At 40.1% G+C, this 15,806-nt stretch overlaps 1 protein-coding gene across 1 annotated transcript in view; it reads left to right on the top strand.

Moving 5' to 3' along the window:
* LOC122554277 (uncharacterized) overlaps window positions 1–15,806 on the top strand; it is a 260,968-nt gene that overhangs the window by 166,533 nt on the left and 78,629 nt on the right. The window contains exons 12-15 of the mRNA XM_087990318.1: window positions 4,378–4,477; window positions 8,104–8,177; window positions 10,495–10,597; window positions 14,174–14,292. Coding sequence (XP_087846444.1) covers window positions 4,378–4,477; window positions 8,104–8,177; window positions 10,495–10,597; window positions 14,174–14,292 — 396 coding nt within the window. The remainder of the gene's footprint in view (window positions 1–4,377; window positions 4,478–8,103; window positions 8,178–10,494; window positions 10,598–14,173; window positions 14,293–15,806) is intronic.

Genomic DNA, 15,806 nt, shown 5'->3' on the forward strand with positions numbered 1-15,806 from the left:
GGATTGGGTGGGATGCTCTTTGGAGGGTCAGAGTAGACTTACTGGGCTGAATAGCCTGTTTTCACGCTGTAGGAATTCTTATGGTTGTGGTAATTTGGGAATTTCACTTTGACAGACTTTGACATATGCAATGTTGAAATGGGAACACATATTGAGCTGATGTTGCTGCCAAAATAAGGATCAGGCTGGTGATATTATCCATAAAATATGCATAATTATTATATTGGTTTGAGATGAGTAGATACACTATTAAATTCAAATATCCAAGTTTGTATTGCTCCTCCATTAGCTTTGCCAGGATGACAGCTCATCCTCTTCCTCACCATTGACATCCAGTGAATGTCATGAAGTTGTGTAGTTATCTTGGAAATGCAAAGAAATGGTGTCCCAGACACTTAAGACTCGTAATTAATAGTAAGCACCCATTTGTTAAGATGATAGTGGCAAGGTCTACCTCTTGACATTGAAGATTTACACATTAAAGGAGAAAACAGTACAAATGTTGCAAGTCTCTGATACCCCATCTGAAGAGTTTCTGATCTATTTATAAAATAGATCTATTTATAAAATAGATCAAGAAGCATTTCTGAAAGAGGCAGTGATCAGGTAGTAGGCTGTTGCCTTGAATTCCCTATAGCTGATTGCAAAATGCAAAATATAGGCAGCATATTTTCACCTCAACCAGGCAGTCTGTGGAAAAGGACGCCAAGACGGGGAATAAAGAAAAGATATCAAACTAATGTCAAGCAAGTAGGATTTACTTCATACACATTTGTATATGCATATTAACACATGAGGATAAAAATTATGGTCACGCTACATACTTCTTGCACACCCTGGATTTTAATTGATCACCATGGGTGGCTGTGGCTTCATCTGCCTAGGTCCGAAGCATCATAATTCCCTAACTAAACCTCCCCTCCTTTCTACCTTTTAGTTCATAAAACATACTTCTTTAATCAAGCTTCTGGTCACCTCCCAACTTCTCTGTGTGTCGTTCAGCGTCAGGTTTTATTCACTGGCACTCCCGTGAGACATTTTGGGACATTTTACTTAGTTAAAGATGCAGTTTAAATGCAAGTTCTTGTTGTTGTCCCTCTGCAGTATTTCAGCCTGCATTCACGTACCGCAGAAAGATTGTTAGATTAACGTCAAGACAGGGTTAATACTATCCCACCAGTGGTTATTTTTATGTGCATTTACGCAAAGTATCATGATCAGTGAAAACAGTAAACATGAAAAACGCAATATGTTAAAAACTTTCCATTAAACTATTCATTATTGAAAAAAAAGCCAGCCAGCGGGGAGCAAACCAGTTTCTTACGCTTGTGGCTTGTAACGTTGATTATCTGCCACGTCCTCTGCCTACCCCCTGTGGAGAATGGAAATTGATGGACAATTGAGGGTCTTCAAATCTCCTTTCAACAAGCATTAAATGAACTTTGTGAACTTCTATGTTTTACTTTAGGTTTAAAAAAAAATCTTGCTGCCCGGACCTCCGGTGATTTTCTGACCCGACTCCCAAACTCTCATGAATGTCGTGGATGTCCCAACTCCCACAGAAACCGAGTGGATAATTGAGTGCGGATAATGGGATCGAGGTTCCCCTGTAATCTGAAGCCCTTTAATTGGATTATAGTTGTATCCTATGTACATGACACTGTACCTTATCCAAATGCAAAATAAAATTGTCTTATCCTCAATGCAATTCATGTGATGGATGCCATGTAAGGAGGTCACATTACAAAAATTTGCAATCTGTTACTCCATTCGGGCTGAAGGTAACTAATACATCTCTTACCAATCGGCTGTTTGGTCAGATTTCATGCCACCATAACCTGAACAAAAAAAAATTAGGAGACACCTGTTTATGAATTAAATCTTTAAAATGTTACCATAAATGCGCTGAATTCTAGAATTTTGACAATAAAAACAAATCCCTCAAGTCTTTTAGATTTCTTCAGGACAAAAAAGTTACTTTGTTATAATCTGAAGTTAATAGAGATGTAAACCTTTTCCGTAAAATTGCTTGACATTAAGTGAGGTTTGTAGACATGAAGTTTGTTAAATTCATTCCAGTAAAGAATCTTGCCAATGATACAAGGATTGTAGTAAGAAGGTTTTGTAATAATGAGGTTTATTAGAACAGAAATAATCCATTTCCATTCGCTGTAGGTTTGCGAGAGCACTTAACAACAGTTACTAGAAGCTGATTGTTTAGTGGGGGTACGCTGTGCTCCTAGCTCACTGAAGTTCAAATGCACATTTACATGCACATAGTTCTGTTTTTGTAATATAAAGTAAGGCAGGCAGTCGTGGACATCACACCATCAATCAGGACCCTTTTCTAGGGTGCCCTGATCTCCCCATTCCCTAGGCAACCAGCAAACAAAGCCATCATTTTCCCAATTTTCACAGACACAGGTGCTGACACAATAACCGCTTCCTTCTGCAGTGAAAGGGAGGTTAGGAACAGGTTCATGGGAACCCACGCTGACACGCTCGTGCAGTTGAGCTGTCGGCCATCCGCTCTCCCATGAAAGGAGGCTAATTTGTTGTAACTGTGTTCCCAGGAGATTTGACATATCCTCAAGTAAAAGAAGGGAATTAATCTAAACTTCTGATAGGTTCTACTTGGGTAATCGTGCGTTAAAATAAAACTTGCCACCGCCGCCACTTATTTCAGAATCTGCTGCAGCCTTTCCTTCAATTTAAACAGTGAATAAAAAGTTGCGTATAGCGTTATGGACAATTGGGATGGCTATTAAAGCTGCACATTGAGGGATTTAGATGGTATTAGAAACCACGGAGCAGAGTTTCAATGGTAAATAACTGTCATCTGAACCCAGCGATTCAATCACTGTCTTGCAATTAATGTTGAGACTATGGTTATGACAAGATATACTGTGAGCCAAATAAGTTTAATAAACTCATTTCTGATTCCTTTTTATGGGCTGACACTGCAGACCAATAAAATGTGTCCATGTAATCCATGTGGTTGGCATTCATGGATAATTATTGTAATTAAAATACTGCAATGTTAGCAACAAATAATTTGATGGACATTGTAGGAACTTTAATAGTGAAGCAGAATATAGGTTACAAAAAAAATCTGTTTTGGTGCTGTAAGTCAGAAGTGAGTGTTGGTACTTGGTGTAGTATCCAGTGGTGGTTAATATATAGAGGGTGAGATTGATATGTTGCTATTTATAGTATTAAAGCAAATTTTAATTTAGCCAATGATGAATAATAGTATTAATCAGGTGGCCTTCCACTCAAACTCATCCACTTTGGGAGAGGGGATTTTTGATTTCATATCTTAAGATATCTTCCTGTTTAAACTCAGCTATCTCAGTCAGGTCAGCTTCCTAACCTTGACCTTGCTTTACTTTTGGGATGAGCTTTGTATTTGGTTTGGGAATCTGTCTATGCTTCAAAAGATCTAAAATGGTGGGATAAAATATTACTTTGTAGTGGGTTATTCTAATTTTCTCTAAACGGATTTTCTGATCAAAAAATCTACACAGTAAGAACTTAATTCAGAAAATGGCCAATTTTTTTTTGCTGTCCAGAAATATCTTTCCCTTTTCCTGACAGATTACTGAAGATCTGAAGCAACTGCTGGTAGCTCCTTTCAGATCCTTCTATCTGAAGAGCAATCTCTAATATTATGTAACTATGGTGAGTTTGTTTCACAGGCTTCCACTGTCAGGCCGGAGTCCAGGTAATGATGCCACTCTCACGGCACCACCAGAATTTATGTACATTTGCCTGATCAAGATGCCAGGAAATGGGTGTCAAGTGAAAATGAAGTGGCAGCATGACATAACGGTCTCCACTTCAGTTACTTCAGCTTGATGCTCCAGAGCCGACTCCTCACAGGAGATAATATTTGCTTCTGGTTTCATTTCCAGAATATATTGCACAGGACCATGTAAGGGTGCCAATGATCTTAAGTATATGAATCCTGCTTTAACCTTCCCTTCAGTACTATTGACTGGGCACAGAGGCCACTGTATCTTATGTTTATCTAAGCCCACTGTTTTATCCACAGTCCTGTTGTGAGCCTCCTGTTGATTCCAAAAATGTTTTAAATCTACCAAAACTGATGCAAGCCAAGTGCTCTGTTGTGCTTTTTACTGCATTGTTGAAAGCAAAGTACAATGTATCCATGAGAAGGGGAGACAGTGGAAATCATATTGCTTTTACTTGGAATTAAAAATTGACTGCAAAGATAAAATACTGCTGTTCATTGATGGGAAGAAAGCTAAATGTTTCATTTTGTTTTTAGTGCCCTTTGGAATTGTGTTTTACATAAAATCTGTTCCTGCCTCAGTTTAGTGAGTACTAAAATTTAACCTTTTTTTGCACACACAGAATATCCCTTGCTGATAAATTGTCAAATGGCCTGGTTGAACTGATCTCTATCAGAGATAAAGAACCTGACAAGTGTAACATAATGCTGTTGATTGTAATGGTAACGTAACTGTTGTTCTGTTGTCTTATTGCACAATGTCACACCAGTTAGTTAAATGAACGGTTATAGGAAAGAATACCTGCCCAGAAACTCTAATGACACCACAATCTGTTGTAATAGCAACTTATTCGAAATGCATTTTACATCTTTAGCTTATTAATGTTATTGTCTCCTGAATGTACTGCACAAATTTATTATATATTTCACAAAAACTGAAAACTGAAAGAATTTATAGACCAGCGAGCCTTACTTCTGTTGTTGGAAAGGTTTTGGAAAGGATTATAAGAAATAAGATTTATAATCATCTAGCAAGCAACAATTTGATTTCAGATAGTCAACATGGTTTCGTCAAGGTTAGGTCATGTCTCACAAACCTCATTGAGTTTTTTGAGAAGGTGACCAACATGTAGATGAGGGTAGGGCAGTTGACGTGGTATACATGGACTTCAGTAAAGCCTTTGATAAGGTTCCACATGGTAGGCTGTTGGAGAAAATGCAGAGGCATGGGATTGAGGGTGATTTAGCAGTTTGGATTAGAAACTGACTTTCTGAAAGAAGGCAGTGAGTGGTGGTTGATGGTAAATATTCAGCCTGGAGTCCGGTTACTAGTGGTGTGCCACAAGGATCTGTTTGGGACCACTGCTGTTTGTCATTTTTATAAATGACTTAGACGCAGGCATAGGTGGATGGATTAGTAAATTTGCAGATGACACTAAAGTTGGTGGGGTAGTGGACAGTGTGGAAGAATGTTACAGGTTGCAGGGGGACTTGGACAAACTGCAGAATTGGGCTGAGAGGTGGCAAATGGAGTTCAATGCAGCTAAATGTGAGGTGATGCACTTTGGGAAGAATGACAGGAAGGTAGAGTACTGGATCAATGGAAAGATTCTTGGTAGTGTGGATGTGCAGAGGGATCTTGGAGTCCATGTACATAGATCTATGAAAGTTGCCACCCAGGTGGATAGTGCTGTTAAGAAGGCATATGATGTGTTAGGTTTCATTCGTAGAGGGATTGAGTTCCAGAGCCGCAATATCATGCTGCAACTATACAAAACGCTGGTGCAGCCACACTTGGAATATTGTGTACAGTTCTGGTCCCCATATTTCGGGAAGGATGTGGAAGCATTGGAAAAGTTGCAGAGGAGATTTACCAGGATGTTGCCTGGTCTGGAGGGAAGGTCTTACGAGGAAAGGCTGACAGACTTGAAACTGTTCTCATTTGCAGGAAGAAGGATAAGAGGGGATTTGATAGAGGCATACAAGATGATCAGAGGATTAGATAGGGTAGACAGTGAAAGTCTTTTTCCTAGGATGATGACGTCAGTGTGTATGAGGGGGCATAACTACAAATTGAGGGGTGATAGATTTAAGACAGATATCAGAGGCAGAGTTCTTTACGCAGAGAGTGGTAAGGGTGTGAAATGCCCTCCCTGCTAATGTAGTCAACTCAGCCACATTAGGGAGATTTAAACAATCCTTAGATAAGCACATGGATGATTTTGGGATAGTGTAGAGGGACGAGCTGAGAATAGTTCACAGGTCGGCGCAACATCGAGGGCCGAAGAGCCGGTTTTGCGCTGTATTGTTCGATGTTTTATGTTCTGTGTTCTAACTGTGGATACTGTAAATCAGAAGCAAAAGCAGAAATTGTTGGAGAAGCTCAACAGCTCTGGCAGCATCTGTGAAGAGAAGTCAGAACTTTCAATTCTGAGGAAGGGTCTCCAGACCTGAAACATTAGCTCTGATTTCTCTGCACAGATGCTGCCAGATCCGCTGAGCTCTTCTAGTAACTTCTCGTTTTGTTTCTCATATTATATATTTCTTTTAGCCTGATGATCATCAAGTAAGTTATTCTAAATGAATAATACAGAGGAGCCAGAAAGAATCTTTAATCACCTCTAAAATGTTTACTATTTGTATATTCCCAATATCCTCAATGGTTGTGGAGGATAAACACTTTTAAATAGTTATAAAACTTGATGCAGCAGCTTGATGTTGTATAATGGGTCTGTGGGCCAAGGGTTTGTTTGTTAAGTAAATGGAAGTAAATGTTTCTCCTTCATCTGCAATCTACAGACAATCTATCACTGAATGGCATTCTTTCTCTTGATTGCCATACTGCTGTTTTCGGTGCAAAAAAACAGATGCTGCCGGACCTGTTGAGCTTTTCAAGCAATTTCTGTTTTTGTTTCTGATTTACAGCATCTTCAGTTTTTCGGTTTTTATTTGCTGTTTTAAGAGGGATTGATTAGCTCAGTTGGCTGGATCACTGGTTTGTGATGGAGAGTGACACAGTGCAATGTGATGCCAACAGCATGTGCCGAATTCCTGCAGCAGCTGAGATTAGCATAAAAGACTCTCTTTCTCAACCTCACCCCTCACCTGAGGTGTGGTGACCATTAGATTAAACCACCACCAGTAGTCCTATGTCCAGTGAGACTGTTTTAATTTTGCTCTAAATCAGTGAATATGAGTAAAGTTGGGGTTCATTTACTCAGTTAGCTGGACAGCTGGTTTGTGATAGAGAGTGACACCAACAGGGTTGGTTCAATTCCAAATCAGCTGCCCTTTGCCTGGGGTGTGGTGACCCTCAGGTTAAACCACCACCAGTTCCTTCTCTCTAATGAGAGAGGAGTCCTGTGGTCTGGTAAGGATATAGTGACTCAACTTTTACCTTGTGTGTGGTTAAAGCTGAAAAGCTAATGGAAGTAATTTTTTTCAATGTGGCCAGGATAAAATATTATGCTCTGCCCAACTTTTAAAAATTTGCTTAATTTCATCGGTATCTTAGTCACAATTTCCGAGCAACATACAGATTGGAGCAAGACAGCCATCTGCTTTCTGGGTTATGACTGGGGGAGAGTAGAATAAGGAGAATGGAATAAGACAGAGATCTTAGGTGTGAGGGACCCTCTTCCTCAATACATTAAGCATGCACTTAATATAGATACAAATGCAATTTTTCTTTGATATTAAAAAGAGCTTGTATCATTAAAAGGGCACAAGTCAAAAGAAAATGACAGAGCATGCATTGACTTCTTTCAGAGGATGAGATCAAGTTGCTGTCCTTGTTTGCTTATCTACATTAGTTCCCAGTTAAGCAACACTTCTATTTTAAAATTCTCTATCTTGTTTACAAATCCCTTAGCCTTATCACTTCCTTTCTTTGTAACTCAGTAGTACACCAGAGCATTTGGACATCACCTTATGTACCTCAGTACTACATGTTGTTTTAGAATGTTCCCTTGAAGCATCTTAAGACATTCTGTTGTGGCAATAGGAGTATTGCTGTTGTTACCACAAGGATTGTTCTTAGTCTATTCAGTATTTAAATCTTTTATATCTTCAGCGGTGGCACGGTGGAGCTAGGATGATCCACAATATTTCAGTAATTTATTTCTTTAGCGTGCCGATGAAGGGAAACATCTGCTTGCATTTAAATTCAGCACATTTAAGCTCCCGTACATGTTCAAGGTTGTCGTTTATATCATTAGATAAACTGTGCAGCTCATGTTAAAGCTGATAATCAAAGTAGGATTTCTCACCAAATTAATTCCAAGGATGCAGTGAATTATAATTTGGATTTTGTTGGCTAATATGTGCATATTTTTATTTTATGATTTTAGGCTTTTTTGGAATTCAGCCTCCCTCTGCAGCTAATCATCGAGACACTGGAATGTATCAACCTTATAACTATAGGGTAATATTGAAATAGTTTGTTTAATGGTACCTGTGATTCTTATTGTCAGAAATGATCACTTCCTTTGCGGTAAATTAACTTTGTCAGTGAAGCTATTTAACTTGATTCACCGTTTATTGGAATGGTATTGCAATTTAGTAGGTTGCAGATTAATTCTGTTGGTCCTTTAGAGAACTTTGTTCTTACCTTCTCCCCTCTAATTGCCTGAGAGAGCTAATTTAAGCTCAAAACCTTTCTGCGCAGTTCTACAAATTGGAGACCAAGGGCCAGATTATCAGACACTGAGTCAGAGGAACCTGACTGATGCTAAACCGCTCAGCAGGCTCTCCAAGATGAAGGCCTATGTCTGTGGACTCGGGAAGGGGAGGGATGTAGTGATTGTAATGGAGTCAACTGGCTGGACATCATGGATGATTGGGCCTCTTAGCCTGGTCCAACCTGGCTGACTGATAAAAAGGGAGTGTCAGATATATGACATTCTGGTACCTGACTCTCTTTGTGGTAATATTAAAGTCTAAGACTGTTCATGTGTCAATAAAGGGTGACTTGGTGATGGGATACTAGCCTCTTTTCCATTGGGAAATCACAAAAGATTCCCATTTTTCACAAAGTTACTAATATATTCTAGCAATATTAAATATACCTGCCTTGCAAGTAAAAGGAAAGGCGATACACTCTCTCCCACTGATTGCTAGAATTCAGTCACTATCCAAAGGAAATACAACAACATAATTTCCAAAATTCTGCAAAACTAAGAATCTCAAAATCAACTGCTACCAGTGCCATCCAATAATAGCAACAGTATTATCTTATCTGTTCTTCATGAACAATTCAGAATCCGAGTTGCAGTTTTTATTTTGCCTCTTTCTCTTTGGACCCACCCCCATTTCTTTGTGTTTATGTGTGTTGCATTATTCACTTTTACTCATCAATAAACACTCTTTTCTGTTATTTCAAGAAGGTCTGGTTATATTGACTATTTTTGGAATATAATTTCATTTGGGTCTGGGAGAAAGATATTCCACAAGGGAAGGGATCCTTTTGATATTAACCATGTTGTGAGTAATCCAGGGTGGGAGGAGGTCAATCACCAGGGGGAGCTAGGGAGCCAACTCCCTCACCCTGAGTTTCACAATTTGGGGATCCAGTGTGGAACCAGGGGAGCCTCTCGAGTTTTCTTGTCTTAACAGAATCCAAATACTACCCATCATAGAATCATAGAATCCTTACAGTGTGAAGGCAGGCCATTCAGCCCCTTGAGTTCACACTGACCCGCTGAAGAGCATCCCTCCCAGACCCACCCCGTACCCTATCACTGTAAACCTGCATTCCCCATGGCGAATCCACCTAATCTACACATCCCTGGACACTACAGGCAATTTAGCAACTGTGCACTATTGGAGGAAACCGGAGCACCTGGAGGTAAGCCATGCAGACATGGGGAAAATGTGCAAACTCCACACTGACAATTGCCCAAGGCTGGAATTAGTGTAGTTTGGTGTTTTTTTTGGTCACCGTCGATATGGTAGGCCGAAGGGCCTGTTTCTATGTTGTATGACTCTGTAACTCTATAATTGTAAGATGGCAGACAAAGAGAATCTCCCATTCTTACAGCCTCCTTGAGGCATATTGGAAAGACTTAGAGATTAGCAAAATAACCTGCTTAGCATGGACTGACTAAACCGAAGGATCTATTTCCATACTGTATGACTCTATGACTCTGTGGCTACATTACAAACACACCTACCATGGTAAATATGCTTGACATGAAACACAAATCCAAGTTTCTGGTGCAAAGATAGGCATATTACCATCATGCACCAAATCATCCTCATAATGGGTGTAAATGTATTTTGAATATAGTAATTTATCCTATGTACTGTTTGGTGGAAATAGCAGTGCACAAATTGGTTGTTGTATTTGCCTAGGTTTCAACAGTAAGTACACATATAAAATGATTGTGAAATGCTCTGGTTTGTCCTGAGAAAGGAGCTTTGTGGATGGAAGTTCATTGTCTCTCCCCATTATTCAACATAATTAAGGAGAGCTGATTTTGGAATGAGAAATGTTCACTGCTGCAGCAAGGAATATTGTCCAGAGATTGATATTAAAATGCATTATTTTTGCGGGCAAAATTAAACTTTACACTGACTACACCTTTTTCTACTCAAGTCTGTGCAGGCAGGCATGCAATCTGATACTCAGTTCAAAAAGTGGAAAAACCTTCCAAATTCCAATATTTGAGTGTATAAGCAAATGATTAGTATTATGCTCACAGAGAATATGATGCCATTTTTTATGTTTTTTCCTGTTTTAGAAAGGTTCCAATATGTAACTTCTTCTCATTGAACTCTGCGGAACTGGTGAATATTTGCTGTCTTTTAGTGAGCACAGTGAAACTGGATAAAGATACTGGACAGGTAACTGTGTGCGCAAAATTAAAGCATCAAATGTTACCAATATCAACTTTCTGTTCTTGAAAGTTTTAGGACTAATTAAACAGCAGAACAAGATTACCAGTCATCTATTCATAACAAAGACCATGCCTTTCATCTCCAGTGCACTTTTTCAGTTTCAAAAGATGAAATATTCCTCTAGGGAATTGTGAACAGTCTTAACGTGCCTACAAATAACTGTGAAAAACTGTCCATAATTCTTCAGTTAATTTATCCTTTATGTTCAATGATATTTACAGGAATGGTTTGATTAGGAAATTAAAGTTGCACTAACGTGGCAAAAGCAAACTGAATTTGAAGATCAGGTACACCTGTGGCACATTAACTATATCCTATCCAGAGTACCAACTCCAAAATAATGTTTCTTCTGAGTAATCCCATCTGTCTCAGAAATTACTCAATGGGATTGACTTTATTGTTTGGTGTACAACTTGTAGGGTGCCTGTATTTGTCAAACACTGGTGCTTTAATAAGCTCGAAGTCACTTTATAACTTCGACTATATTTGCATTGACCTGGAAGTTCATGGTGCTCTGATGCTGCTTGGTGATTGAAGAAAACCAGAAATCTAGTGGTTTGGATAAATGGGAAAGGAATGATGGATGCAACCTGGAGCGGGAATGTGGCTGAAAATAGTTCCTCTATTTCCTTTTTAGAATGTATTGGGGACTCATTGAAGTGTGTGAACGCTTTAAATTTTTTGTATGATCATGCATGTGCGATAACTTAAAGACTGACTTACGTGTGGTCTGGACAAGAAGATTGGGATTGTTGTGTGGCCAAATGGAGTACAGAAAATATTGATGGCTGTTGATATTATGGTTCCTTCTGCTCCCACATAAATAACAGATGAAAACTATTTTGGACTATTTATTAAACAGTGTCCAGTCTCCCAGTGGCCAAATGTTGGTTGTAAACTAGTTGGCAGTCTCCATGCACTGGTAATGGCTGGTCCCTTTAACCCTCTTCCCCTAGTTTTGTCACAAACATCCAGAAGATACTGGTTTACTTCTCCTGGGATAGGGAGATAAGCTGCATCCCTGCAGAGATTCTCATCAAGGAGACTGGTCAGTCACTGCTGTGCGTCTGCACCCAAGTGGTGAGTTTCCATTTCTGGACCCTGCAACAATGCCTTCACATTGAGCTTCCTCCCAGGTGGTGCACCCAGGCGACATATTTCTTCTACTTGGGTGAGTTATCTCAAACATGACATGCAGCTCTTGTGGAAGGCAAGGGTCTTCAGTTTTCCCTCAGGAGCCAATTAATTTCTGGAACACGGTTTGCTGGTGCAGGTTCTTGCTACCATCAGGAGTAGAGGCTAATGTCAGAGAGACGCTGCTCATGAATCTGCACCTCCACCACTGCAGGTTAGAGTGGCCGGTGGACAGGAAAGCTGTGGCTGCAGGGGTGACCAGAGGCGGGGCCATGATGGGTGGCTGAGGCCTTGCCTGGATGTTGCCACAGGGATTGGCAAGCAGGGTGGTGATGAACGTTCAACTCCTGACCGATGCCATCCATTGCCTGAAAATGGTGGTGCTTAATCTGGCGTTGTGCACCATTTAGAAAATGCTCAGGTCGTAGAATCAAATCATAGAATCCCTACAGTGTGGAAACAGGCCATTCGGCCCATTGAGTCCACACCGACCCACTGAGGAGCATCCCACCCAGACCCATGCCTTTACTCTATGTAACCCCGCATTTCCCATGGCTCACCTACCTTGCCTGTACATGCCTGAACACTATACGGCAATGTAGCAGGGCCAAACCACCTAACCTACACATCTTTGGACTGTGGGAGGAAACCGGAGCACTCAGAAGAAATCCAAGCAGACAATATGCAAACTCCACACAGACAGTTGCCCAAGGGTGGAATGGAACCCAGGTCCCTGGCACTGTGAGGCAGCAGTGCTAACCACTGAGCTACTATGCCACTCCACAGTGTGCGGTGAAATTCCATCTCTGCATACCTCTGCTTGGACAGAATTTCATGTTTGCCTTTGGGTTCTGAGCCTCCCTCAGGAGCCCATACCTCAAAACTGGAGCCATCTTTTGGAAATGCCTAATATTCAGTGTGGAGCTACTTTCCATACGGGCTATTGCTACACAACATCCACTTTGATTCCTTCATCCGCCAGCTGGACACCCCTTGGTGTGCTTATTTATCATTAGTCAACGGGGAACCCCAGTGGAGGGCTCTCTACACTGGAGTCCTCCCACTCTTCATCAGGAAATTGGGCTGAATGAGCATTGAACACAGCAGTGCCATGTAATGGACGTTGTGGTGGTTCACAGAATCCCAGATTAAGTCTTTATTTTGCGGTGTTGTGGAGTCCATGTACTATGTATATATTGATTGTGGGCAACTGCAGCCCCTTTTAGTTATTTGAAAAATCTTTCATCATGATTTTGGTTACACTTCAACCCTACACTCCTGATCTTTAGGCATCTGGTGCAGAGGGAATTGGACAGATTGGAGCATCTCCTTGTGGGTCTGCTCCTGGGCCTGGTCAGGTTGGTCATTAACAGATCCAGGCAGCAGCCTGTGGAGGAGGTAATCTCTGCTGATTGTCTGTCCTCTTCCCAGCTACGTTCGTTCCAGGGTGTCTTTCGGGAGGGACCATGCAGTGTCCACCAGTATCTTGATGCCTTTAGCAAGAGGTGGTTGCCACAGGGATAGAGTTCTTTACTTTCCCCTCCAATTCCATTTTAATTTAGCTACCTCCTGCTCTCCAAACTCCCCCATCACCTTTGATGGTCAATATTGCCCTTAACAGGATTTGCATGTAAGTTAACTAATTGGGCAACATGGGTAGTGGTTAAGAGATGAAAAAAATACCGTGGGTGATTTGGTGATGGAGAAAGAAAAATGGTCGGTTGTGTGTAAAAGCAATCCGGATATTAAAAAAAGACAAAAATAATAAACAGCATCCTGCAGTTTCTCAGAACTGTTTTGAAAGAATCCTCTGCATACAATAAGATCATAATTTGCAGATGAAAAGTGGCCTCCCCAACAAATTATTGACTGACCATTTACTAGACTCTAGAAGTCTTGTGGTACAGTGATATTGTCTCTACCTCTGAGCCAGGGAGACTGGGTAAAAATCCCACCTGCTTTTATGTGAATAGTAACATCTATGAGCAGGTTAATTAGGAGAATATCCAACAGACTCTACCAAGATATCAATGGACAGAGGGGCCAGAGAAACATAACAGCAAATTCAGACATCTTAGATGTCTGCTGTTAAAATCTGCCTCATGTGTTTAACAAGCTGTCATTGAAAACCATGAAACACAAAGTGACATGTCTGATGAGGTTCTGTGTGAAGGTGAAGCAACCCATATTAGTGTGCCAGTTCGCATTGGGATGGAGAGGGACATAGCGATGTGACGGTGGATGGATGGCACAAGGTGTCTGAGCAGGAATTGTACAACCACCTTTTCAGAAAAATGGAGTAAATGTTAACTTCACATAACTAATTTTTTAAAGTTTATTGTATTCTTACTTTGAATGTTAAGTAAACACATGTTCTCCTTGATGCAGGGTGGAAATAATCTATATAATGAGCTGTACCTGACTTTGCACTTCCTACTACTAGAGATTAGACAGAGAGGAAGCCCACAGTACACTCCCATGAGATCGGTGTCAAAATGGAACATGCAGTAGGTTTCTTCTTTGCACTCTTCTTAAACAAAAGGGTGGTAAGTTTAGGTGGATAATGAGTTTGCTGTTCTGGGGTTTCGAATCATAACTTGTCATAATTAACAAGAATTTTCATGATTGGAATCCTAATGAGTAATGATTTTGCAATTCACACACTTTCAGAAACATTGCGGTCTCTGAGATCACGGATGTCAGTATTGGAGAGTGCAATTTCCTCACTTGGGTCATCCCTAAAAGTGACTGTCTCACTACTCCAAGGTCAGGTTGTTCCCAAAAGGTTTGTATGACATACCTGATCTGTGAGTGTATGATACTGACAGGATAATGAGAGTTTTATATTTGAGGAGAGCAAATAGTGAAAGGCAGTAGTTTGCTTTTGGATTAGAAGAATCAAGACTTGAGTTTGCAGAAGACTTGACTGAGACTAAATGTGAGAATAGTTCCTTCTTGAGGAAGGGATTCATTCAGAACAGTTAGGAAATAGATACCCTCACTGGCAGAGTTTTACTTTGAAAATTCCAGACTTGAAGTTTTTGGTTAGAACCCTGAGGGGTTATTTTTAGCTTTGAAAGTTTAAGTTCAGTGGTATGAATAATTAAGGAATTAACTATCAAGCTGTCAGGAACAGGACTTTATCCAAAGGGATTCACTCCTCAATGCTGATGTTCTTCAACTTGTTGAGTCCCAAAAATTTTTTAAAAATTCATAAATAGTTTAAAAGGTACTTTCAATTTACCTGTTTATTGGTGAAATTGTTTCTGGATCATAAAAAAATGTATTTGTTCTACTTAGGACATAGTATGTTCTGAAGATGGCATTGTTAAGACATACCTAAATGTTGATTTTCATTATGATTCAAGTGCTTTCACCTGCAGTATCTCTCTGAATCCTTGGGATTTCATTTGCTGTATTCTCTCGCTAGGCGGAAGTGAGGACTGCAGATGTTGGAGATCATTTCTGATGAAGGGTTTTTGCCCAAAACATCGATTTTCCTGCTCCTCAGATGCTTCCTGACCTGCTGTGCTTTTCCAGCACCACTCTGATCTTGACCCATATTCTCTCACTGCCAAGTAACCCATTGTTTACAATGATGTGGCAATGAGTGGCATACCAGCACAGCACACTGTTTCGTTGTTGAATAGTAGGACATGGGGTTGTGCTTATGACCCACTCTATTGGAAATTCTTGATTCCAGGAATGTCAGTAATGAACAGATAGCAAATAGTAATCACACATTTCAGCAAAAGAAGGAGAAAAGAATTAACTGTATTTCTTTTGTGATCCTCGTTGGTGTTACTACTGGACAAGTCCAATCCCATGCTTGATATACAAGGTGGCCTTTCACTGGAAGATAAACACCCAATGTTGAAGATTTGGTTTTAACAATAATAGAGATGAAGAAAAAAAACCTAAGCTATTTACATATAATATAATTTAAAAGATTATAAAACACTTGACAATAGCAGAGTGTTCCCATCTGTATGACATCCATATGTTGAACTTAACCATTTCT

The sequence above is a fragment of the Chiloscyllium plagiosum genome, unplaced genomic scaffold (assembly GCF_037043375.1).
Source record: "Chiloscyllium plagiosum isolate Xiang-an unplaced genomic scaffold, Cpla_swu_hap1 HiC_scaffold_9, whole genome shotgun sequence".
Taxonomy (NCBI): domain Eukaryota; kingdom Metazoa; phylum Chordata; class Chondrichthyes; order Orectolobiformes; family Hemiscylliidae; genus Chiloscyllium; species Chiloscyllium plagiosum.